The 26,760-nt window shown below is 42.9% G+C and overlaps 1 protein-coding gene across 12 annotated transcripts in view; it reads right to left on the bottom strand.

Moving 5' to 3' along the window:
• Nucleotides 1-599: 599 nt before the first annotated feature.
• Nucleotides 600-26,760, bottom strand: part of DEPDC5 (DEP domain containing 5, GATOR1 subcomplex subunit) — a 44,538-nt gene continuing 18,377 nt past the window's right edge. For 3 of the 12 annotated variants that reach the window (XM_082066625.1, XM_082066620.1, XM_082066624.1), the window contains exons 25-43: nt 24,369-24,434; nt 22,883-23,066; nt 21,597-21,757; nt 20,435-20,552; nt 20,094-20,261; nt 18,984-19,245; nt 18,088-18,224; nt 17,179-17,284; nt 14,331-14,393; nt 12,614-12,765; nt 11,782-11,859; nt 11,204-11,336; nt 10,233-10,341; nt 9,727-9,951; nt 5,610-5,779; nt 4,524-4,695; nt 3,390-3,450; nt 2,262-2,344; nt 600-1,390 (exon numbers count right to left, since the gene is read on the bottom strand). In XM_082066625.1, the coding sequence (XP_081922751.1) occupies nt 1,095-1,390; nt 2,262-2,344; nt 3,390-3,450; nt 4,524-4,695; nt 5,610-5,779; nt 9,727-9,951; nt 10,233-10,341; nt 11,204-11,336; nt 11,782-11,859; nt 12,614-12,765; nt 14,331-14,393; nt 17,179-17,284; nt 18,088-18,224; nt 18,984-19,245; nt 20,094-20,261; nt 20,435-20,552; nt 21,597-21,757; nt 22,883-23,066; nt 24,369-24,434 (2,744 nt within the window). In that variant the 3' untranslated portion in view covers nt 600-1,094. Of the gene's footprint in view, nt 1,391-2,261; nt 2,345-3,389; nt 3,451-4,523; nt 4,696-5,609; nt 5,780-9,726; nt 9,952-10,232; nt 10,342-11,203; nt 11,337-11,781; nt 11,860-12,613; nt 12,766-14,330; nt 14,394-17,178; nt 17,285-18,087; nt 18,225-18,983; nt 19,246-20,093; nt 20,262-20,434; nt 20,553-21,596; nt 21,758-22,882; nt 23,071-23,109; nt 23,524-24,368; nt 24,435-26,760 lie in introns of those variants that run through there. The other 9 variants (XM_082066623.1, XM_082066630.1, XM_082066622.1 and 6 more) reach the window with 7 other exon arrangements.

The following is a 26,760-nucleotide window of genomic DNA, read 5'->3' on the forward strand; positions in this document are numbered from 1 at the left end:
GCAGACTCAGTGTAGGGGATAAAACTAAAGCAGCTGTTTTTCCTTAAATCACATCTGAACACCACTGTGAATGTGTCAGCCCACTGCTGACTTTCATTTAGCGAGGACAGGTAACAATCTCGCAGCAGGCGTCAACAGCGCCAGCACTATTGGGTGCATGTCCCGAGCCCACTCCAACCTGCACTAAACTAACCAGCCCACGCTACATCCATGCACCACATGCGAGCTTTCTCCACAAAGATAAAGACTACATGCTTAACACCAAGCATCTTCATTTTGCTGCATAAAGACATTTCCTAAATATCTGCTCATAATCATCCTCATTCTTCCAATCCACAGCACCTTGTTTGTCTCCAGTTTTCCTTGATTTCTCCTTAGGCTTGGATGCTGGCCTTGTTCCTGCTGCATGACACTGTTCTGGATCCAGAGCTGGAGACAAAGTCCCAGATGTTTAAAGAACAAAGCCCCACCACTGAACTTTGAGCATTCCATTATCATACTGGACATAAGCAGCAGTGTTTCTTTTCGGCAATTATTCCTCTTTACTCCCCAAGTCTGTATTGCTGTCTGGAGTTACAACAAAACATCAGGTCACTTGATTTTCTGCATTTTTACTTATTTACATGTATGAAATTTAACAAGTGTCTCATATTTTATCTTACATATTCACATGACCAGGTACACCTCAAAAGGGAAAGAGGCAGCTTGCCCTCAGGCACATCAGATGCAAACGGCACCAATCATTTCCAGTGATTATAAGCCGCTACCATCACACCGTGCTCAATCTAACTGCCCTTGAAACCCATTTGCATGTTCCCTCCTTCACCTCCGCTCTAACTGAAGTCTTGGCAATCAAAGACTGCAACTACTTGAGACCAAGCTGAGGTCAGGTGATAGATACTGGCAAGCCAAGAGCTCAGATTCTTTTTCCAAAGGCTTAATCAAATTCTGTTGAATATCAACAGCAATATTGATCAGGTCCTCTTGGAGCCTCAAGATGAATCCAACAGACTTTTATCCTGTCATCCTTCACCTCTATTTCCTTGCCCCAAGGTAAAGATTCTAGCTGTCTCCCGCAGAGATACCGCCCTGTTTCACGGAGCACTAGCATGCATCTTATCTAGACAGTCGGTCCAGAACAAAACAAGCCGGCTATCTTTGTTCCAGCAAAAGTCAGTGAAGTCTTTCAGCAACCGATCAGCAAACTTCTCATCCCCAGTGGCACTGGATCGCCACGTTTTCGTCAGCATGGTGTTGTAGGCCCAGTTGTAGCCAATGCGCTCTTCACAAAACATGTTCTGGTTGGTGGAGCTAGTGGAGTTGCGCCGGCGCCGCTGCTGCCCGCAAGAAAATTTCCTCTTGGAATACGGTAGCTGCAAAAACACTGTCCCTGGAGGAAACAGACAGGACTTTAGTTTCCAGCAGACCTGAGTCCCTACAACTGGCAGCTGACTCATTCAATTCTGAAAAGGAAACTGGACTGAGTTGCACTTAATTGACTTTTAGCACGATAAAATGGGATACACTTTTCCTCCTTTGCTTTTACATGCTACTTCTTCCTGCAAATTACAATAGCAGGAGAGAACACACTTAGTTTTGCCTTTCTCTTGGTAGAAGGGAACGAAGCAAAGCAGTAGGTTCTGATCCAGCTTTCTAACTTTACATCCACTTCCATTCTCTTCTGCAATTTTCCAGCCACTCTGTCTTCATGTCTCAGCAATTCCTCTGAACATACTATTTTACTGTAATATGCCATGCATGGAGCTTAGTTAGAAGTGCTAATAAATCACCAACATTTATGAAGAATAACGAGAGCAAATGGATCCTAAATGCTTTATCTATCTCCCAGACAGTGTGTGGGTAGAAAGGCACCTACAACTGACCTTCAGCATGAGAACAGAGCACTGACTTCTCCCAACACCTTTCGCTCCTTCTACCTTTCAGACACACATTTATTGGAATAAGCTTTGCCTTTTTTTTTTTTTAATTTCTCCATCTCCTGGAAAGAAAAGTTTCAGAGACACTATAAGAAAAGTCAGACTTCAAATCAATGTCACTGATCAGCAGCAACACTCTGTGCTTTCCATACTGCCTCTCCAGTTTTCTGGTTGGTGCTGGCTGAGACAGCTACTTGTCATCTGAATGGGGACATAATGAGGACCAACATCCCTGACACAAACCACAAACTGCATGTCAAATGGTTCTTTTTTTTGTTTATAATAGCCTCCTCCCTGCCCCAGTGCCTGCCAAATATTGCTCACCTGTGACATGGATATACTGGGGCTTGTTCTCAGCTGGGAAGTTGAATGCAGAGGCCGAGTATTTATCTTGCACAAATCCGAATCTGGAGAAACAAAGACCAGGGGAATTAAAACAAAACCGAAAAAAGCAGCCACTCCAGCTAGGATACCTTCAGCCCAACGCAGCGGCACCCACAAACCTTCCACCGGCACAAAGGCTCCCATTTCTCATGGCCTGAAGGCAAGTGGAAAAGGGATGAAGAGAGCTGAGCTTCTCCAAACATCCGCTGCCCCTGCCAGGCACAGCGTGAAAGCCTATAACTCCACACGGATCTCTGTCTAACTCGTGCTGGAAACGAGCACCAGCAGCTCAGCTGGGAGGGCACCAAGCAGCCTCTGACAAAATGGGGCAGCTGCACACGACAGAGGGAAGAACGAGAGTCAAGACAGACATTCCTCGGGTATGTTTCCAGCTGTAACAATTTTTTTCATGCTGGGCAATGTTCCATGTAGAATTTCAAGCAGCTCACCTGACAGTTCTTTGCTGTTTGTAGCATACTTGTTCCTGTCTTGCTTTCTAAACTAACGAAAGCTTATTTCCAAGATAAAGTCTATTACAAAAGGCAGAGTCTCTGTCATGAAAAAGACCTTGGCAGCAACACCACAAAACACGCAGCACAAGCACACAAAGTGGTAAGGCTAGATAGTATTCAAAGCTTCCAACAATTCATTCCTAAACAGGGCCCAACCTCCTAGGTACAGCTCACATTCCAGCCTCCTGCCTATTGTCATCCAGTTCAAGACTGTGTTAAGTACACATGAAAGAAATCACTGTCCCTTCTCAGAAAGAAATCTGTATACAATCTGCTTCTAACTTAGAATAACAGGGCACCTTCCAAAGGCAATGCCCTCCCTAGGAGGAGAGTACGGTTTGCTAATGAGCGACAGGCTGAAACATTATCTACGTGCCCCTTGCACCCACAGAACCACCTCCAGGCGTTCCAGTTATATTTTGGTCTAATAATCTGCAAGCAGACTTCAGAGAGGCAGATGGCACAGAACCCACACAACTCAGGAGCGACTGTCCAGCACATGTCTCCATCCGGCATTATCCAGGAGATCCCAGCCTTTCAGTCACCCTGTACGCACCTGTACGCTATTGCTTCCTGGAGGAGATGCATACGGTCCCAGTAAGTTTCTGGTTCAAAGCCTGGAACAAACAAAAAGGTAACAATTACCTAGTAAAGCCACTTTATTTCCTTTTTCAAGACTTCAGTTTTCCTCACAAGACCTCTGTGCACTCTGTCTTTTCTAGCCATTTCTTTTAGTCATCTCTTTTCTGCCAGCTGTCTCCTGAATGCCATCTTATTAGAGACATGTCTTGTACACTGCACTAGCAGATTCACCCCTGAATTCAGCTTTTGTGTCTCTCAAAATGAAGGAGAGGAACGTAATGGGGTGTGTGGGAGGGGGCAAGGAAGGAGAGTGGGCTGCAGTGCATCACCACAGAGTACTATGAAAATACTTAGTTCAAATTCAGTGGGGCTACAGTGACCTCAGAGCATATGGATTTGTCACTGATTGTATCACATTCACAGCTGGACACTGGGTCAAGAATTAATGAAAATAAAGAAAATGATCATCTTTACTACTTTAAAACAGAGCCTTTTGCTAATTGTCCTTTCTCAAGATGGAATTTTGATGCTCTGTGCATGGGGACAGAGTTCACTGAGCTTCCACCTGAGACCACCACAGCATCACTCAAAAGGGTGAGGTCACATTGCAGAAAAGGAGATTTCAATTTCTAGCTCTTAATCTCATGCACATTCTTGCAATGAATGTAACCATAGCAACAACAACAAAAAAATATGGCAGTCACGAAAGCCTAATCTCACTGTTGGAGAGAATAAACAAATGCAGGATGCAAATACAGAGCAGCTGTGGGCAGGGTCTACCAGCAAGACAGACTCTTACAGTATATTGTCACGTCAAACAAACTAACTACTTGATACAGGGTCTGTGAGGGTCTGCAACGTGATGGAGACAACCTTTCCTGTGCCTCCGTACTTCTTGCTGCCAACTTCATGCACTGTTGCCTGCTGGCTAACCTGCCAGCACCTTCCCCTGTGCACCCCCTTCCTGAGGGGGCCGCCAAAATGGGAAAACAGGCCCTCCATCCAGCTCGCGCATCTCTGGTAAATGAGGTTTTCCATATGAGCTACATGCCAGAAGGGACCTGGTTGCAGAAAAGCATACCAAGGGGTAAACCAGAACATTTCTTACCATCAAACAAATGCTCACTACCCTCCTTCAGCAAGCAGCTAACGTTGAGAGGGATGAACAACTGAGCTCGAAGTGGGTCTCCGTATAAGTAACTGGGCAAAGCAAACGGGCCTTCCAAGACTGGAACCAGCAAGAAACCACAGGATGTGGCTTTCCGATGCCAACCCTGAACCTGAGAAGAGATTCAAACAGTGAATCATTCCACATATGCCAAACTGAAGAAGGGCACTTATGTGCACAGGAGCAACCCATTCCCCGAGAATCGATCAGACAAGCTCAGTTCTCCACCAGCTCAGCTTGCTTTGCATGGCAAGCACACCAGCATCCTTGTAAGCAAAGCAGGACAAGCACAAGACACCAGGCTTTCCTTTTTTAAGTGCCACATCAATCAGAAAGCACTTTAAAATAGGACATTTTTCAGGAACTGATTCAGCCTACTTATCATCAGTGGCCAAGCACTGCTGCTTTACTGGAACAGCACAATAGATTTTAAATAAAAGCAAAAGCAATAAACCAGTGCTATTGGGCTGGATGGGGTAAAACATGGTGCTAAATAATTTCAGTTTTACAGAAGCTACAAAAGGGAAAACAAAACGCCAAATTAAACAATAAATGACACAAACTGCTTGCATTTTCCGTTCAGAATGTTTTCAGTATTGCTGAACAGGAAGAACACACTGCCTGGAAAAGTGCTGTCATGAAAGCAATTCCACTGAGATTTCAAATGTTCATGTTTGGGGGGAGAAGGAATGCAATGTGAAATAGATTCCTTTCCAAAGACCCAGCTCAGGGCTTAAGATCTGCCCAAGGGGGACGGAAATATCACCTTGACCTGTACTGACCTCTGGTACTGTGCATGAAATCCATTAACAGCAGAAGACTATCCTGCAGACACAATGACTGCAGATAGCATGACAAATGATGACCAGATGCAGCAATGCTAATGACCATCAGTAAAAATTACTTACGGAAATAAAAACGGGTCCAACACACTGTCTCTCCCCAATATTTCCTATCAGCTTCACATAACAACATCCCCAGCAGCACAAGGGATGCAGAGGCCACCCAGAACACAAGGACGCTTACCATCTCAAAAAGAACAGCTGCAGTCACTGCCATCCAGTGTAACTTGATTTCAAAGGCAGCATTCAGCGAGAAATTGCCATGGTAATAACAACTGCACCACTCCAAGCGGTCAGTGCGGTTGTTCACATCCACATCAAGCGTCACCGTCCGTTGCTCAGGCACTGTGGCAGCTAGGCAGCCAAGGAATAGGGGTATGTTTAAAAGAAGCAATAAAGAAAGGGTGGGAGACAGGACAAAAAGGACAGAAGGAACAAGACAAACTATGTGAAATGCATTTGTCATCCCACTCCTCCCCAAATATTTTTTGGGCTAGCAGAATAGTCCCAGAATGCTGCTCATCCAGATCACAAAAGACAAAAAAAACCTATTAAGTATTACTCATATCAGGGGTCTGTGCCACAGAATTACCTCCCCAGGCAGTCAAAAGACATTTCAGCTGCAATGATGAGACAGAACCAAGCATCAAGCAGCTAATCAATAAGCGGCTGGTGCCATAATTAAATATGGCTAGACGACATCAGCTCCTTCATACTCGAGACATTCCAAATTGGTTTTAATATTTCTATATGCACCCCTCAGAAATCACACCACAGCGCGGTTAAAAAGGGCAGGCGCATTCCAGGACTTTCCGCAGCTAATGGAGATTAGAAGTTAAACTTCTTTTCTCTTCAACCCCATATCAATATCCCACATTACCGCATTGCTAAAACTGCACACCCAACACTTTTTGTAAAAGCCTGAGAAGTCAGCCAAGCCTCATGCAGCAGCGTCAGGATCCCTGCAATACCTTCTGTTGCTTTGCAGTAGGTGCTGGGATAGTGCCCGAGATCCGGCTCCTTTCCTGCCCTCCACCCCAGCATCCCGGTGAAAGAAAAGCCTCGGATGTGAGGCAAGAGAGGAAGAGAAGCACGGAAAGTGGAAGTGACCTGGCTGGTGTCACACAGCGGATGGCAAGGCCAGGGACAGAACCCAGAGCTCCTGACTTGGAGACCAAAGTCCTGCTATGAACCACATTGCCACTTTCAAATTTTCTTAGGCAAATACAGAATTTAACATTTCTATAATGTTAAAAATTGACACAAAACAAAGGACTGCAATAATATTGAAAAACCTTCACCTTTTGAACTGTGTGCATGGGGGATGGATATTGTTATTTCTTGCTTAAGTAGAGGAAGATGTGCACCCTTTCATGTGGTCAGCTATTAAATGACCTTATAATTTAATAACTTAATGGTGTTTAAAAAAAACAGTTGACGTTCTTCCTCGAGGTAGATGGAAAGTTTCCACCTTCACTTCTACTGCATGTTAGCTAGAGACAGCTTTCAAGGTTATAAGAAAATCCTTTATATTGCTATTGCTGCAGCTTAGGAACAGAAAAAATAAAAAGAAACCCATAAAAATGGAAGAATATCTCCCAGTTTTGTTTTGTAAATAAGATCAATTTTTGTCTTTGGGAAATGGATCATCTGCAATGTCTGAGTTGATCTGGTATTGACAGACAGACCGACATCCAGTGATTTTCATTTTCTTGCTCCTTTTTGGTAGAATATCACAGTGAACACAATGCTTGTGGTTAGATGGTTACAGTGCCAGTTTTGTAATGAACTATGAACTCCATTGCCAGTTTTACAATGAAGTCTGTTGGAAAACAACATCCCAAAAGCTGTAAAGTGAAATCAGCTTTGTCAGGTAGATGCTGGTTGTTAGCTCAGAGGTCAGTGGTAACACCACAGTCCAGTGCACCCAAACCCACACACTGTGAAGAATGAGCTCCCTGCTCCCTTAGACTGTTCCTTTTTCCAGAGGATGCAGCTCCCCGTCAGGGCTGGAGCTTCGCTCCACCTTGCCTATAGCTGTAATTCACAGGCAAAGCAACAGAGCACAGTCCAACCACGTGAGCTAATCAAAGGGACCTTAAAAACCAATGAGAAATATCCCTGTGTCTGAATTTAGAAGCTTCAAAATAAAACCACCCTAATTTTAATAGAATAAAGTCTGGCTGCTGTAGATCTGATTTTAAGAGGACTCACCTGCTTCCCAATTGTTCTTGTATTATTGAGTGTTTAGCTAATGATTTACTGAGGAAATCAGAGAGGAGCAGGCAGGTAATTCTCCAGTCACAGACTACGCTATGTACGTGACTACAATCACTAGTGCATGCACTGCTATAAATCAAAAGGGACAAGATTAGGTATATCACAGGTCAGACTTCCACTGGGAAGGGAAAGGGGACAATCACTGGGCAAGTGACAGGGAATTGGGAGGGATAAAGATTTTAGAGATACACGGAGCTTGTTCCAGAGCTCCCAACGCTTGCATGCAATTTCATGTCACAGCCTGACATTTAGGGAAGGTGGGGAGGGGAGGAAATTAAAACCACAACCAAATCAAAGCCAAGGGGGGAACAAATGAAGTCACGTGGACCAGAGGTCATCTGGGTTTAGTGAAGCTCCTTGCCTCAGATGAACTGGTAAAGGTGTTTTTTTGAATACTGTTTAGAAAAGGGACAGCACAGAAACATCAGCTAAATCAGTTCCTTTGTAAGAAAGAAGTTCCATACTGGATTTTTCTCCAAGGAACTCTTATTCCTGGAATAACCAGACTGGGCATGAACAATCTGGAGGCAGTTTTCCTTCATCCAAGGACTGCTAATCAGTTAAATAGCAGAATGGACATAATTCCAACTGAAATGAAAAAGGGAAGCTACACAGGTGTGTAACTACATCACATGCTGAAGTTACACACTCTTTCCCGGCTGGCCTTAAGGAAAAGGCACGAGGGGCACTAAGCACCCTTCTTTCTTCAGCCCTTTTCCCAGGTGCATGCTGAGTCTCAGTCCTCTAATCTCACAAAAGAGGACAGACATAGGAAAGCGAAGTGGTCTTCTTGGGCTAAGTAGTGAGTACGAGATCAAAGCTGGAAGAGGATCTGGCCCAAGTGCCTCCAGCCTTCACACCACTTTCACACCAGCCTACAATCCAGCTTCAGCTCCGGCCAATCATTGAGCTAATGAGGCTGGATACCGGCCAAGGCAACAGATTTATTGTGTGACAGAGAAAAACACCCTGCATATGTTGGCTTCAGGGAATTAACCGTTAGTTCAGGCTTCCTACCCTTAATGCTTTCCCATTTCTGATGCTGTTCCTCTTCAAACAAGGCTTTCAGAAACACACAAGGATCACTGTAACTTCAGGTTTAATTGATGCTACACCAGCAGTAAGTCTTCTCTTCACAGGGTCAAATTTACAAAACAGGAGAACAGCAGAATTTTGTTTTGAACCTTAATTGGTAAGGCCTTTAAAGCATGCATCTAAATAAATCTGAAGTTGCAGTTCCATGGCGATGATTTTTCTCCTAATTTTAAACAGAGAAAGAGGAACAAAAGCAAGTGACTCAGGCTGGCCTGGAAATGCAATGAAAAGCTGACAAAGCAACACGGTCAGTCACGCAGCGAGTGTGTTTCGCGGGCTGTTAGTGGTACTCGGTGTTATACTTCACACATTACAGAGCTTTCGATGTTATAATGGTATCTTACCCAGCAGCAAGATCTTCCATACATAAACCCTACTGTAGCTGGGCTTCCCAGACTTGACTGTAAGAAGTCTGGCTACATATGGTTCAGATTAGCTGAGAAGCCTCCAGAATATCACAGAAAACCTCTCTACTACATCTGGATCTCACCATGGCTTTGGCCATCAGGAGGCAATTAGGCCTGAGACTTCAGGTACAGTTTGGTTGCTCTGCTGTTCTCACAACTTATCCCTCCACAAACATCACAGGTTGTGAAGAGTCTCTCTGGATCTACAAGGAGACAAAGTCAGTATTTTCCTTTCTGAATTCTTGAGGATGGTATGGGGGAATGGTTCCAGAACAGAGAATATTTAAAGAATACTTTTAACTGTATTCCAGTAGTCAGAAGCAAAAATTGCCTGCTCAGCCAGCGAAACACACCTCCAGCACAGAAGAACAGTTCCACATGCAAGACACATGTAAGGCCAGCATGAAATTTGCAGCTTTATTGCTGGTCCACGTGAGATCATACCCTTGGCTGGCTGCTCTTCCCCTTTCAAACTATCCCCTTGAACTTCCCCAGCTGTCACCTGTGCTGTGCATCTACCTAATAGTGCAGCTGCCTGGCTCCGTCCTCCGAAACTGCGGCTAAAGGAACTGTGCCTACTTGCATAGGAGGCTGGGCGGCTGGGCAGCCAGGGTAGGAAGAACGCCGGGATTTCCGAGTGCAGGAGCTCTTCTGCCACAAACGCCACCTCAAACCATTTCCTCTGGAAGGCGGAGAAATCATCCACAGCCGCCGTGTGCCACATCGCAGGCTGCTGCATGCCCACTGAACAGAAAGCAAAGCGGGGACAGATTGCAGTTAGAAACAAGCGTTCAAGACCAAGAAAGAGACGTAGCTCTTTCTGAAAAAAGGGGAAGAAAAATAAAATAGATTATGTTGTCTGCAATTCCTTTATTAAAAAAAAAAAAGGGTGAGTTTCTTTAACTCTAGAGCAGCTTTTTTGGTTGTTACTGAAGTACATTTCTGCTGCACCTCTAAGAATCAAGTACAACTACCAATTATGCAAAGGGATAATGAGGGAAGTCTTGTAATAACACAATGCTGACCTCGGTCTGGTTCTTTGTCCATAACAATCTTGTAAAAATAAAAGCCATAAATAAAGGTTCGTAAAGCTTCTCCAGATGCATGGACAATAAGCTGCTCTTCTAGCATTTTCTGAACAAAAAAAAAAGAGAACAGAGCAAACAAGATAAAAAAGAAGTCATGCTTCTAGTTACATAAAAAGGTCACCAGAGAACATTAGGAAATAATTTTCTTTTTCTTGACATCTTTTTGTCCAGATCTGCGCCTAACAAGAAAATCAGCAAATGTTTTCTCTTGATACTCAGTAAATGTAGTGAGTCCTTATTTCCCTGAGAAATTGTGTTTGACCTTTCTGCGTACGTCTGCCTTCCTCCCTTCCCCTGCTCTGGTTTTATAGATGGATTTACAGGAAAGGTAAGAGGTTGGAAACATTTTACATTCTCTGCTAATTGATACGGGATCTCAGCAGAGGAGTGAACTCCAAAACGTTTCCAGCCTTCTGCCCCTGACACAGTTTGATAGGGAAGAAAAAATCATGAACACGAGCAGTGTATCTTGCATAAAGTGTGTATACATCAAGCATCCGTAAGAGAGGTCATGTGCTGGTTTTATTACAACTTCATTAAATAATTATCAAAAGAAAACCCAAAACTCAAACCAAAACCAAAGCACACTGTAGTGCCTCATAATTCTAACACAATGGAGAGTTCTTGGTAACTACGAGCTAATTGGAGGCTAAACACAGAACTGTCATCATACATAAATGGAAAAAATAATATGTATTACTACTGAAGAATACATTGCTGCTTTGTGGAAGGGAATCAAAAAATGTCACCATTACCTCATATTCTGTTGAACGCTATTTTCAATACCTATCAATAGGAGCATTTTAACAAGAAACTGAAATTATTGCTATGCTTTCCTCTACAATTTTACTTCCTTCACAGAGCGTGGTATTTCTGGCCCTCCCTATACCCTGTGATGCTTCTGTTACCTGCATGATGTCGATCGCCATGGCTTGGGTTTGCACGCCCTCCACGTTATTCACCAGCCAGTGCACAACCTCTGCGCTGATGAAGCAGTACGGAGAGAGGCCCTTCTGCTCAGAGAGCAGCTGGATCCCTGTGCTGAATCACAGCAAGTGACACATGTGAGAACATGGACTAACTGATAGTTCTTTCTGGTTACAAACACAAAAATCACTGCTGGGGAAAAAAAAAAAAAGAGGAGGGATAAAGATACAGGACAAAAAAAGGCACAATGGCCCCAGAGCGACATATCATTGACTTCTGATAACAAGATGAAGAGCTGATGTTGACAGCACTTTAGTGTCTTACTGAGAATTTTTGCTTTGATAAGACTCTGGGATTCTAATAATCGAAGTCTCTGCAAGAATACTCGTATCTCAGTTTCTATAAAATTCCTTGTTGGAGAGATTGGAACTGAATAACAAAAGGAAGCTTGGAACTCTTTTAGAGCTGTCATGGGGCTCTCCTGTGAGTGACTCCATGCCTCATGTCCTCTTACAAAACATCTAGACAGATGTGAAGCGTATTTATATTCAGAACTTACGTGGGGTGTTTCATGGCTTCAAGAATCTCTATCAAGGTGGAGGAGGATGTCAGAGTGCTTGCTGAACACTGCTGAGAGCTGGGAAGCAAACACAAGTGTGTTAAAGATCAAGGAAGCTGCCAGATTTGTTAAAATATGTACATTTCAGAAAAAAGCTCTCTCCCCTACAGTAACTTTGCCGCATTTTTCATCTCAAGAAGGACAACTAAAAGCATGAGACCTGTATTTTCCCCTTGAGGTCATCAGGTCATTGCTATATTGACCCAATGCACACATACAGCTGTGCTCAGGAGCAACTGCAAGAAAACATTTTGAGGTTGGCTTTTTTTTTTTTTTTTACTGTAATATACAACTGCAGGAAACAGGTGCTAATATAGTTTATTTTAAATTTTGCTTCCTCCTCAGTGTCCCACCTCCAGGTTAGAACCTCTTGGATTTCATCAACCTACTCAATCCAGTTAGACCTGCAGGGCCTCCTTTTGCTAAAACAGACAGAAGACAGATGTCGATTCAAAGCCTGATTTTCTGGTAACAGATTTCAGAAAGGGAATTTATTCATTCTTCATTTCTTGAAGAGTCAAGCTCTTTTTGTGGGTGGGGAAATCAGGCCTCGTGTTCATTCCATTCTGGAAAACTGGGTTGTGAGGCTTATTTTACCACCACTCTTTCTGCATGTGGAAACGCTGCAGTGAGGTCTTGTGACGAGTGCCTTCTAGTGCTGACAGACACAGCACTTCTTGTTCGCAGGTTCCCATTTGTGCTATTCCTTGACACCAGAAAGGGGAATGTGAGTGAACAGAACCGCAGTGTAGTGCTGCTGTGCTTTTCTTACCTGGTCTCTGCAGCACCAGCTGTGGGATATACTTGGTCTACAACGCTCTGGGAACTTCCCAAGGTCTGTGCATTGCTCCGATCAGGTAACTGCCCCTGGTTTATCAATGTGTTGCCCTCTGAGGTTGCAGGAACTGATTGATCTACAGAGACCTGCAAGGAGTAAATACATCATAAATTTCAGAAAGATGTTGCTGTGATTTGTTTCCCATTTTCTCCTCTCCCTGCATCATCCATATCTCAGCTCAAGTTAGTTAACAACAAGCAATACTATAAGGCAAGCACAAGCAGAAAGGAAAAAATAGTCTTTTGTCATCGCTACAGAGCTACTGACAAACATGGAACTCAGACCCCAGCAAAGATGAGGATAACCAACCCAGCACCAGCTGTGAGGCAACTACCAGCAAACCAGCCACACCAGTCCCAACCTGATATTTTCAAGTTAAGTAAGTGCCTGTGATTACAAACAGGCAATGAAAAGAACAGGAAACTTAATCACTACAGGAAATTATTAAGCAGTTAAGAAAAAATATAGTTTCAACTCTAACCCTCAGCCAAAAAAATGCAAATGTATCACATGGAATTCAAGTTTCATAATGCACAAAATCAGCTCATCTTCCTGACTTTCTTAGGGCAGTATCAGGAGCTGCTGGCACCCACCCACACCTATGTTGCCAAGACAACAAGAACACTTTCCTCCCGCAGGAACACTTGCGCTATTCCAATGGTAGACTGAATAGTTCACAAAATTATCATAAAATCATCTCAGGAAGAACATGAATGTTGAAAGATTCAGCAAAGTACAGGCTGTAATTGCCATCTGTCATTAACACGTATGGTTTAGGAAAGGCTTATTGTATAAAAGCCAGAGAGGTGGGGTAGAAGAACACGAACAGCAGAGTAACTCAGACTGGTATAAATACGAGGGCTGGTCTGCCATGATGAACCCATAGCACATGCACAGCTAAAAATCACAAAGCTGGTAGTTTGAGTTAGGTCTGATAACCAAACCTTTATTTATGGCATTTCTCACATCCCAAAGATCTCTTACTCTGCAATGGCAGATGTCCCTTTTTGGGTAGCCAAAACCAGCAGATGCTCCAACATGTCATCTGCAGTCCCCCCCAGCCAGCTAAATCCACTCTCCCTCCTCAGAGCTCACTTCAACCAGCATTATTTTCCAGGGACACACAGTCTGATTGCTAAACTCCTAAATGGTGTTGGATGTACAAACAACTTCAGTCACGATGACTCTTTTAAACCAAGTATTTTCAGCCCTCAGTTGCTTAAGAATCCAAGGACACAATTTGACTTGGATCTCCCCAGAGCCACTTGTCAGTCAAATACCACAGAAGAGATTTAGCCAAGAACGAGATGAGTAAGCTGTTGCCATTTTGTGTAGCAAGGGAAGATGAAAAACAAGCACTTAGTGAAACACAAAAAGAGAAGCTTCAGTAGTCGACAAGACAGTACTGCAAAGGACAGTAAGGCAGGGCACACCAACATCCAAAGCACATCACAGACATTGAATGGTGGAAGGAAATAGTCACATCCACCACCAGCAGCCGCTCTGTCCTGTTAATGCTGTGTTATGTCCCTCTCAACGAGCAGATCTGGAAACCAGCACAGGTTCCCCACGTGGCAAGCTCAAGACAACAAATACTCTCCATTGCCTCAGTCCAAAAGCCAGAGATGACAAGACCCCATCCAAAACTAACCTGGGAGTAGAAGGTTGAAGCTGTACGTGGGCTGCGAACAAAATCCATAAAGAAGGCCCCATCCTGAAGGCATCAGAGGAAGCAGGCCCATTAATGGCAACAGCACCAAGGAGTTGAAGAAAAGCAAACACAAGGTTGTGCAAGTATGAAATGACCACAGAGGGAAAGTATGAGGAGAATGCAAATCCCAAACAGACCCAGGACGTCAGGTGCAGCAGAATGCAGAGCATCAGGTGTTACACACATACCCCCACTTTCTCTCTGAAACAGGACATGGCTCTCCCTTCACACAGATGCTTTTCCAAAGTTTTGAAAAATCACACTGATCAGAAGCCAATTGAAACTACAGCCTTCCCTCCACACATCAGAGGAAAAAGACTTGAGCTTTAAAGTATGTGGGCTTCCATCCTAAATGCAAAGCTGAATAGTGATACAGAAACCTGTAGAACTGCATGTGTAATGACAAATATCCAAAGAACAACAGCTTTTTCCTAGTCTGTCAGTCATTCAAATGATAAATACAGAGAGGCAAAGCAGCTCTTTTCAGGAAGCACACTCTTCCTCTCAAACACACGTCTGGTATACGGTGCAAAGGAAAGCGAAGAAAAATTCATCACAAAGATCCTTCCAACACTGTGTTTAATACTTCATGCAAAATTAAACAGACACTGCCTGTGCTATGTTCCCCGCCCACCTGCAAACCCTGGATGAATTTATCCCCGGCTGCTATTCAAAGATGCATCAAGATTCTCTTATCACATAAGACAATGCAGTGGAACTCAACTAGATTTTAATTCCCTATTTGCAATTCTTTATTCTTTTCCCTAGGCAAAATATTTTGTCTAGCCTGCAGTTAAGATGATGCTTACCCCTGTATGCACATATAAAACATCTTCAGGAAAGAATCAAAGCCAGGGTTACACGGCTGGCAGTTTACACGGTGCAGAAGCAGAGCCAAGCACCCTGTTTCCATAAGGGCAAAGACTTCCCAAATAGATTATGCATTAAGCTAACTGCTGTGTTAAAATCACACCGCACTGCCCAGTAACTGCCTGGAGGGACTTACTCAGTTCTGCTCTGAACCAGAGAGTAAAGGTGGAGCCAGCGGCTCAGTTTTGTTTTGGAATAACTCCAGCACTGAATAGCATCCTAGAAAAAGTACTTGTTCCCCAGGCTGCTGACAGACTCACAGCTGTGACAATTTGTCAGTACTTGAGCTGCAGGTCCCGGGACAGCCCATGGACATTCCCACGCTGGTGAGCCCTACAGGGGTTGTGCTGTCCCAGAAACAGGGGCACACCCTTGCCAATGTTTCCAAGTGAGCACAAAGTTGCCTGATGGGGCTGCCCGGCCACCAGCACCTTCCCAGCAAGCGCGAGCAATCAGTTTGGAGATCCCAGTTGCTTCTCTCCCAGTCCTTAAATGTAAATATTTATAGGAATGTTCACTACTGCAGTGTGAAAGGCTTTCAGTCCACAACACAAGTCTTCCAGATTCTCCAGCTAGACCTTCAGAGAGGCTTTCCAGCACAGTTACTTTTAAAAATCAGGCAAGATCACATTTGCTTATTAGCACTTCCTGTAGGACAAGGTCTGCTACTTTGTTTCCAACAGAGAAGTGTGCCACCACTAAGAAAGCCAATTTTGCCCTTTTTCCTCTGCCACCAAGAACAACCAGCCACAACATTCTTTTGTCCTGTGTCCCATGTGGAATTTTCATCACTTTTACAAGTAGAAATTTATATTTTCTGTGTTTAAAGAGGGAAGTTTGATGAAATTGTTTTCCAAAATGGTAGAAGAGGAAAATGCAAAGCCTGTATTATGATCTGGAAGTCTGCAAATGTGCTTCAAGTCCATTTCTGCACCTCCCTTTTCCAAGCTGCAAATGACCCACTTCTCAATCTCATCCCTGCTTTGGAAACGTTCTGCAAACAGGTGTCAATGACTGCAGTTACTCTGTCACTTCAACTAGCAATATCCAGCGTAATTCAATGTTTGTCCTTGGTGCTGGCACGAAAGGGTGGATGTTGCAACACCAGATGCTAAGAGAAAAACACTGCAAGAGATGGTTAAGTTGATAGTGGGGAATCTGAGAACTTTTTCTTTGCAAGACTTCAACAGTTGAAACCAAGACAGGTGACACTTAAGTGTTCTATCTTCATTCAGTTCCTCGTTACTTCTGCTGAAACACCATGCCAGAATACAGAAAAATAATCAAATATTCCTGCTTGGACTCAGAGGTGGAGTTTCAGCTCTCCTGCACTCAAGAAGGCTGAAGGACAAGAAGGTGAAAGATAGCGCAGCCTTTGCTTTAAGCGTCTGAGAACTCCAGTAGACCGTTTGCTCCAGCCAGCGAAGAAATGACACCTAAATCGCTATTCAGGAACACATCCTCACTTCTAAGCAGATGCAAAAGAGTTCCTGCTGTTAAAATTGCACTGCAGCTTCACACAGTCCTGGTCTAGAGCTTGATTTTGCTCTTAAAGGCAGGCTTAACATAGGTGCAGGCAGCACTGTACTGAAGCTGAAAATCCAACCCTGACTAAAATGAAATGTGGTATCAGAAAAGGACTAATTAACAAACACCACTCAGATTAGCAAAACACACTGAGAGCATCCCAGGGATTCCATCTCATTGTCACAAAGAACTGAAGGACCGTTGTGCCCCAACCTCCTCTTGCGCCCTTGCACTCAAAGGCTTCAGGGCACCCCCAGTACAGGACCAGTCCTTGCTGGATTAGAGAGCAAGATGTGATACGCTGTAGCCATGTGCTCAGAGAAACAATTTGTGTTATTTAAGAAATTCTTATGTAAAAATAGTAGCTAAAGCAAGACCAGAAAGTCCTTACCTTCCGAGGGCTGTCCATATAGGTGGGTGTGATAGCAATGCTCCCACTCTCCGAAGGCCCAGAGCTCTTCCCAGCAAGCATTGCTGCTTGTTGCTCCCCCAGCGTCCTAAGACAAAGGGAAGAAATGCGGTTTGTTCAAACAGGCTCTGTGTCAGCTTCCACCTGAAGGCAACAGTTGCAGAGGGTTACAGCTGCATTTTCAGACATTTGCCTTCCCACGCCCTGAAGCAGAAAGCGAATCCAATGCTCTGTAAGTACTTTTTACTCAAACAACATGGACCCTTGAACTTACTCAGTTTTACTAAGCATGCATAATGCTATCTTATCAATAAATATATTAATCTCTTACGTATTTAGCAGCACCAATGTTTAAAATTGTGTTTACAGCGTATCTGGTATTAGAACTCTCAGTTTCTTTGACCCATTCAGAAGCTTCACAGGTATTTTAATAGATGTTACCAGTGCAAACAAGCTATTTTTTTAGGCTATATTTGCTACCAGTGTTTATACTGAGACCACTTAACTCATGTGGTGTAATTGTGTACATTTATGTCCCAGTTAAGCTCTTCTTATGTGGAAACACCTGTACTGGCAAATCACAAATAGATGTGTAATGGACCAAAATGCTACTTAAGAAGATGCTCCTTCTAAATTACTGGTCATTTACTTCTCTAGTCTCCATGCTCCTTTTTAGTCTTTGGTATTCATTCTACAAATGGAAACATAACACAAGGAAGTCACTGCAAAAGCCCAATATTTCATGAGCCCTGCTACAAGGACACCAGAGAAGCAGGATCCCACATCCCTTTTTTTGAGGCAAAGTTCCCCAAATCTGCTTTAGCCAGCCCAGGCAGAACATGCAGGAAGGACGTTCTGGTGCTGTTCACTCAGCCCAGTTTAAAGACTCACTTCTGACTGGCTTCCATCTGCAGCAGAGCTGAGAGGGCCGAGGTTCCCTTCTTCCCAATGGGGGGCCCAGGCTGCTGGTCCAGAGAGTGGGTGGGAATCGGACCAGTGATCTGCAAGCCTTTCATGGCAGACCCTTTCTAACAAGGGAAAATTGAAAGCACAGACTTAGTGAAGCCAGGTTTAACTAGTAAGCGAGAAAACACCGCCTCACATCAGCAGGGCTTCATTAGGTACCCTTTAGAAAAAAAAAAAACCACAAAGTTAAACCACAGGTACACAAGAAATGAACAGCCTGGATGCTATTCGCAAAATAAAACAGATGTTATTCTGGAAAAGGTGGGTTTACTCTGAAATAAGTTACCCCATCCAGTATGTGAATTGGAATAGAATTTGCTACACACTAACCAGTTTCTCATGACTCTCTTGAATCTACCGTTCACCAGGAGTTCATCCATATGGTTCTCTTCACAATCCTTTTCCCAAACCTGCAGCACACAGCCAGCCCAGCTAGAAGTTACCATCTTACCCTACCTCACAGATCCTCTTTTATCAATTATCTGCATCACAAGGTGCAATAATGTGTCCAGGTTAACCTTATCCATAGCACAAAGCAATGCACGTTTGCAAAGAGGTGGCATCAGGCTGGTGGTAAGAGAAGATCAGCTGAGATACCCATTCCAGGTAAATTTAATTAGTTCAAGAATAGTGAGGTGTTAACAAGGCCATACTAGTAGAAATCTGAAATAGTGCATTGGTCAGCACTGTGCATTATATACAGATTACCCACACATACACAGACACACCCCCTAACTTGCTTGGGATTGTCTCAGGGTCCCACTGCTAATGCTTCGTTAGAACTGAAACTCAGCTTCTCACCCAACTAAAAGCTGACTCACTCGAATCATTCGATCAGATCGATGGCGTCGGCGAATGCGGTTCAACCCCTCCACGAAGCGAATGAATCCGTCTAAGAGCTGCCACTCCTCCTCGTCAGAACGGGGCTTGTCACCGTACACATCGCAGTGCACTTCTCCCTCCATGATGCGCTTCGTGGCACTGATGCAGGCAGGCAGAAGCAGAAAGCGGGTCCTCCAAAATTTCAGTGATTCAATAAGGCTGATAGAAGATGTAAGACAGGACAGAGTTCGGCACAGTTGCCTATGAAGGATTTTACAGTAAGTAAAATGGATATCTATCTACTGTAAATCTGAGCAAGTACAGTGACAATCTCATTCTGCCATCCCTGAGTGAGAAAGAACAAATATACAAAGGAACGGTCAGCAAGATGAATATCACTGGGAAGTATTAAAACATTGATATGCAGAAGAGAAAACAAGGCTATCTGCAGAGTAATTGTACCATGGAGTTATTTTCTTTTCTAAAATTCTGGGCCACAAAGGCTTTTTCTTTAAAAATAAGCAAAGAAAAGGGAATTTTAAAGGTACACGTTAGAGTAATAGGCATTTTGACTGAGACCTGAAAAGAAACAAAGATACAGAAAGACTGGTTTTGTTGACAGAAGATATCAAAAAGGCTACTGATACTACTAGAGATATTACACATTGCTAAGAAGCAGCTTTGCTCTACATAACTTAAGAATAGGACTACAGTCAAGCTAAGCCTAGGACTCAAGCAAGCCTCCAACAGATTCAAAGAACATAGAAGTTTTGAGTCAGTTCCAGAAATTAGCAAGAAAACCAAGAAAAAAACATCTGTGTGGCATAAAATGCCATCCTATTTCCTTCCATTTGAAGCAGAGGAAAAAATAGTTCATGTTGAATTTTGTGATCAAGACTTTGCATCAAAGATCAGATAATGCAACAGCAACACAGAGTAAGATTCCTACAAGGCAAGAGCTGCTAACACCATACAAATGAAAGCAGGCCAGGTACTCTCCCCGGAGCACTGAGTATTTGTGGGTTGAACTTGCGGAAGGAATTTCAGGTCAAAAAGGAAAAAAGGCAACTAGGACACAGAACAGTCTGGATGGAAAAGGAGATCTCAACCTGAAATCCTCAGAGCCGGCAGAGCAGATATACTGATCCAAGTAATTCCACTTGTACTCTTCAAGTCTCTCATGGGAAAATTCTACCCAGCAAGAGACAAATTCAGAGTCAGAGTGTGAGGGGCACAAGCTGTATGTGTAGTTTATCTGAGCAGATTCATATGGATACCTAAAAGAGAAAACACAAACAATAATCTGAGTATCCTCAATAGCAATGCTTCTCTTTCTTCTCCTAAGAAGGTTCTGCAGTATGTTTTTTCAAGCAAGTACAGGCAGCTGGAAAAGCATAAGCATGTTCATCTGAACATGAATAGCAAGCTGCTCAATTAGAGAGATACTCACTTTGGCAGGTATCGGGTAACAGTAATTATTTTGTCTTTTAATGTTACTTTGTGGAAAGTACGGCCCATACTCAGCCAGTACTGATCTTCTTCCTCAGGTCGGTTTCTTGATACAAGTCCTAATTGTAAAAAGCGAAACACACCTTCTTTCAGCTTACTGCTACAGTCACAATCTTGTCAACAAACTGTACCTACAGAAAGAGATTCCAGAACTGGGCTTCTGACCTCAAGACAAACTAAAAGCCATCTTTCAGGCCACCTTTTTAAGGAACATACGTATGAGCCTTTTGTTCTTACACCTAAGGTTTGCTAGGATCACAACCAAAGGGCATTAGCGATTCATACACCACAGACCTTCTCTAGTCAGAACAACCAGAGAACCACCAACATGAAGTGCTGAGAAATGGGTGGGTATGATGGTGAAGCTGAGCTCCACTTTCATTTCCTCTCTGTGCTTCATTCCTGGAACTAACCGCTTAAGCTCAACACTTTACCAAAGGAGCCCTGCTGCTCCTTCCCAAACCAGTGAATATAACAACCACATCCCATTCATATGTATTCCCTGCTCTGTGAATACTGCATTGCGCTCACTGGCCTAGAGAACATCCAGAAAAAAAAAAAAAATCCAAAGTCAAACAGTAAGTCAGATTCTCTCAAGGGAATATGATACCTTCTTAAACCAGCTCAGTCTTCTGGGCTTTAACTGGGTTTAGCTGACTCATGGTTTCAGGACAATGAAGCTTCACCTGTCTACCTTGGACCTTCACAGCTATTTTAGAGTTGGGAAACTCTACACTTGATACATACTAGATACATACACTTGGGAGCTTCGGGTCTGTCATCTTCTAGAGATGTGCCTATCCTGCAGACACCACCTGAGTTGTGTTTAAGATGTATTCACCCTAACAGCAATCAAGCCGTATTTCATTTGGGTTCATCATCATGAATGAGGCCAGTTTATCACAGTTCAAAAAATCCTGCACCTGTCCCTTCATAGTGCAGCTGAGTTGTTCATGCTGTCCCAGATCAGGATCTCTCCCAGGAAAGTTCTCCATATAACAACAACAAGAACAGAGCGCTTCAACGAGCATCTATGCCTGATTCATAGAGATTACTGGAATTAGGAAAGAAAAAGACTGAATTGTCAATACAAAGTCACTCACCTCTGCTGTAAAGGGGGCTGCTGCTGAGCGGGGGTGGCACTGTTGTGGCTGGTTTCTGTGGTTTGGATTGCACAATAATTTGATAGCCTTGCATGAGTCGCTGACAAATAAACTCCTCAAACACCTGTTGGGCTGTCATCTGCACTCCTTCCTCATCTCTCCTGAACACAAAGGTTAAGGAGACGAGAATAAGGAAGGTGACCACACACCTATTCTTAGCCCTGCGCTACCTCATTGAGGATTTATGCCTGTGCTGGGCTCTGTGCAAGTGGAGCCCTCTGCCTGTGAAAACCAACCTGCAGGACAGGAGAGACACACAGGCACCTTTGTTTTAAACAGGTGACGATTACCTGGCTGGCAATACTTATTAATGCCTTTGAAAGCAGCTTTGCAACTAGTAACAAATTTGGTACAACGGCTGCTAATCTTCCAATAAATTCACCACTGATCACTTTTACGGCATTTTGCAGAGCACATCAGTGTGGTTTGTAAATGTTCAGCAGAGGTCAGAACTGCAAGCGTGCAGTCAATGCTCCACCCGCTCCCACAGCAGGAGGTCTAGAGCAGAGAGAGATCAAAACATACATCACTACAGCATCTTATTACAGCTACTTGAGCTCTGAACTCCGTCTTCCTTGTTTTAGGTGTTTCTTCATTCATCCTGCTATTTCCTACGTATTTCAGTCACCCTGACTAATATTTTTCTTTTGTTCCCATGAACAGGTCTTTCTGATATCTTACAAGTTGTGGAAAGTTTGAAAAATGTTTAAGATGAGACAGCTTCAGAAGAAAACCAAACCAACCCTATTAAAGAACAGTTACCAGAGACCTCCAAGACAAGCCAAGAAGTTCTATTTATCCCACTAATACTATTTTCCACCAAGATTCTTTAAACTAAATATCCCTGAAAGTGAGGATAAGGATCTTCATCACTGTGTGTACACATGCATTTGCTTATTTAATGTTTCCAAAATACCTGGTAGAAAACGGATCGAAGATGATAGCTTGGGGTTGATTTTTTGGATTGAAACACAACAGAACAACAAAAGAGACGTAAATTTTGTATGCAAACAATTTCTAGCATAAAATCTACATAATACCATTTGACAGTAACATCAGAAAAGGTGCAAAGTTACCACTGAAAAGAGAAAATCTTAAGTATTCTGCTGCTAACTATGTTAGCAATTGATCTTTCTCTTGTACAGCCCCCAACATGTTACGCTTCCATCAACTGCACCTCAAGCACTTGGATTCAAGGCAAGTTATAGAGAAGATGCTGGCCAAACCTGTCCATGTCAGCTTCTGGGAGGAGATCATAGCAACCCTCCGTGTAATCGTTCTGCAGGCTCTGCCGGTCGGGGAAGTAGTCCGTGGTGAGGGGGAGACAGGCCGGAGTAGTGAGGGATTTCCAGTCCACTCCGACTGTACAACAGAAGCCTGGCACTACGGGGGGAGCAGACAGCGTCAGAACTGCCTCGTTGTATCATGGGGGGCAGACAATGGGGCATATATGGTGACCCACAGCAAAAACAGGGTGCGGAGGAAGATGGAAGAAATGCGTGAAGAGGAAGGTTAGAGAGAATGAGGGACAAAAACAGAGATGGTGTCAACAGGGACAAAAAGAGGGTGGAATGGGAAGGGAAAAGGAAAGTAGGAGGGGAAGAAGGGAGGGAGAGAAAGAGACAGAGTTTGTTAAACAATGCAGTGCACATGCTCATTTAATTCAATCCCATCATGCAGCAAATGGCATTCAAAGTTAATACATTTAATTTTCTGCTGATTGAAAGCTAGAGCTGACATAGCCACCGCTCTTCCAAAATTACAGCAAGTCAGGTGCAGTTATTCATTATTATTAAAACAGACCAACATTCCAAGTCCGAACAAGAAAATCAGACCAGCTTTGCATCTTAGACAACTGCAGAAGGAGCTGGGGATGAGGAGAGAAAGAGTGACTTTCTAGAATAGTACAACAGCAGAAAAGGGAGTATTTCTATAGTTATAAAAACAGAAGACAGACCCAGAGGGGTGGAAAGACCAGAAAAACAACAACTTGGAAACCAATCCTTCCCCACACACTTTCCTAGAGCTATGTTGCAGTTTTGAGATTACAGAGACTAAAATTAGACATTAAAAAGCAAAAACTAACTGAACGACATCACATCATCAGTTCACTACTGCACTACATTCTAACCTGCCTCCATTGTATCAAGGCACTTGGCCAACTACTAATTCTTAACTTCTTGTCAGAGACCTTACAGACAGGAAGTTATTTTACTATAAAAATGTTAATATTAATGGCAGGAACACTGCACAAAAAAGTAACACAGGACAGACTGCTAAAAAGAAAGCGTTTTCTTAACTAGTCACACACTTGTTTCTGTATTATAGACAGATATTTCTCAGTCAATGGCACCCGACTCAGAAAGTGACTGTACTATTCCTGCTTTGCCAAGCAAACTTCTCATATTGAGAGGCAGATAAGAGTTTGGCAGCTTTAGCTTTTCGCATAATAGTGTCTGGTAAGTAAAGCATTTCAGATAACATGGCAACTAGTTACACATATTCTTAAGAGATACAGAACTACCATCACAGAGAGACACAGATCAGGGAGATCCTGCAAGTTACTGCAAGGCAAAAGAAACTGCTGCTAAAAGCCAAGGAGGCTCCACAGTTTCTTGCCTACCATCTCCTGATGCCTTTGTATCTGTACGTGCCCTTTCCCTCCCTGCCTTCCCACCTATGCAAACTCTTCCAAACCTTTCTCCTGCTTACTTGGATCTGGAGAGTTAGAGATGGCATCTTCCAAGGAATCCTTGTTCTGGGTTTTGAGGTTCATCCCTACAAGGCATAAATATGTATATTATTTTAAGCAATTATGCACTTTGCTTTCATTTCAAATAAAAATAAATAAAAGAGCTTGCAAATGTTTTAAGAATATGGCATTTCTCTTCTTGCAAAGAACTCGGGGTTCTGCATAGCAGAAAAATACACAAAACCAACTAATGAGGCAAAAAACTCCCAGCTTATTAGAAGTGTTCAGTACCTGAAAAACAAGCAAAACCAACCTCCTCAAAACGGTGAAACATCTTGAAAAGTAGATGCCATAAAAAAAGCAAATAACAAGAAGAGAGGAGTCACCTGTAATCATTTAGTTTGCTAATCTCTAGGTCTCAGCAGCTAAGTACTTTTAAATACATTAGTACGTAAAGCCAGAATCTTTTTTTATTGGTTTTCTCATTTTATGTATAAGGGATAAGTTAAGGGGAAGACTTTCATAAAACACAGGAGCAGCAAGAAGAGAAATTATAACAGACTTGCACCTGGTGGGAGAAGAGAACCCATATATAAGACTCTAATTATCTAGGAGTCTAAAGAGTAAGAAATTTATGAAAACTACAATACAGATTTACTCCAAATCCAACATTTTTAGGCATAAACTGCCAGCACACATTTCACCTCTCAGCCAGGGGGTGGGGAGGAAACAAAACAAACAGTTGATCTTCTTGATGCAGTGAATACAAACTACCTTTTCATCCCTTGCCAGGCTGCCCGCTAAGTAGGTCCAATAAATTAAACACCAACTACCATGTTCTGAACACATAGCAACTTCCATTATGAGTCAATCTGAGATACACCTTGGTCCATACTTCACTAAGAATAGCAACAAAGCTTTTATTCATTGTGAGATAAAATAAGAGCTAGGGAAGAGATGTTCAGTTTTTGAGCAAAATTCAGTTTATTCAGTTTATACTAACCTAAATGAAGACCAATAAGAGACTTAAGACTAATAAATTATATTTAAAATTTGGTTAGGACTTAAGACACCATGATTTTTCTCACTGTCAAACAGATTTGTTCTAAGCAGCCAATTAATCTGGAAAACAGATACTAAAACTACACCTCAGTGAACGCTAAGGTAACATGATGCTATTGTACCCCTTGGCCAGTTTTTCCTAGTCCCATTTCATATGTTTGCTGCATTTGTATCAATATTGGTGTAGTGACAGTGAAACAATCCATACAGCAAAGAAAAACCCCAGTTACTCTTCATTTGGATCAGATCCCTGAGCTGGTTCATCATGTAGCTGAATAAACAGCTGTTGTGGCACATGAGAGGAAACAAGCAGCTAAGGAGACAAGAAAAATCACTGGCTTAAAAGGCATTTATCAAAATACAAGTTTCAGGAAGCCTCCAAACATTTACAAGGAACCATTTTTATAAAACTAGCTTATGTAGATTTATCTAGGAAATTGATATCAACATTGCGGCTGTTACTCTAAACAGCATTTCCTAGCAGAATGGATTGTTATCTCCTTCCACGATGATGCCAGTAAAACAGTAGAGGAGCTGACTCGAATTGGCATTCACCTTTCAACAGCTCTGCTGATGCCATCTGCCATCTAGTTAGGGAATTGCAACAAGATTTATCTGCTCTGAACTATCATCTACCATCTGCTGGACAACAGAGAAAGCATACTGAACATCAATGGAAATAGATGGGGTGATTTTTCACTGTGAAGCCCACGTTGCAGCAAAACACGCTGTGGGCAGCAGAGGAGAACCAGACTCACTGAGAAATCATATTTTTGGAAATCGTAATAATAAAAGAGTTTCACTGCATAGGTGACTCAAACCATAAGGGAGAAACAGAAGTCAAATCACTGAGTCACAGTGTGGCAGCTACAGATGGCTGCGGGCGGTTCGTCAGGGAAGGTGCTCATAACGACTTTCACAATGACAGGCACAGATTAACTTCTACCACATACGTGATTTATATCTCATCTATGGACACAAGAGACTTCTATAAAATGCACGCGCGTTTATTGCCAGGATATGCTCTGCATCTGCATCATGCAAATTGTATCCAGCAGCTGAAATGCAGTTTAGCAAATGCGAGAACAAATAAAGTCTATCTGGAAGGCAGGAAAAAAAAAGAAAGAAATAAAGCAAGGAAATGAAACTTATTCAGATGAAATCCACAGAAGAAAACAACAGAACAAAATCACTTTTAATGTGACTATGTGAACACAAGATGAGAGAGACACAAGAAAATTAAGTCTGCTAACTTCTTTATGGCTAAGATGGTTTTGAAAAAAAACCAGAAGTCTCGAACACTATACTTCTAAAGTTCTTTCTTTTCCCCGCCATGCGCCTATCCAAAAA

The sequence above is a fragment of the Streptopelia decaocto genome (genome assembly GCF_964273445.1).
Source record: "Streptopelia decaocto genome assembly, chromosome: 15".
Lineage (NCBI taxonomy): Eukaryota > Metazoa > Chordata > Aves > Columbiformes > Columbidae > Streptopelia > Streptopelia decaocto.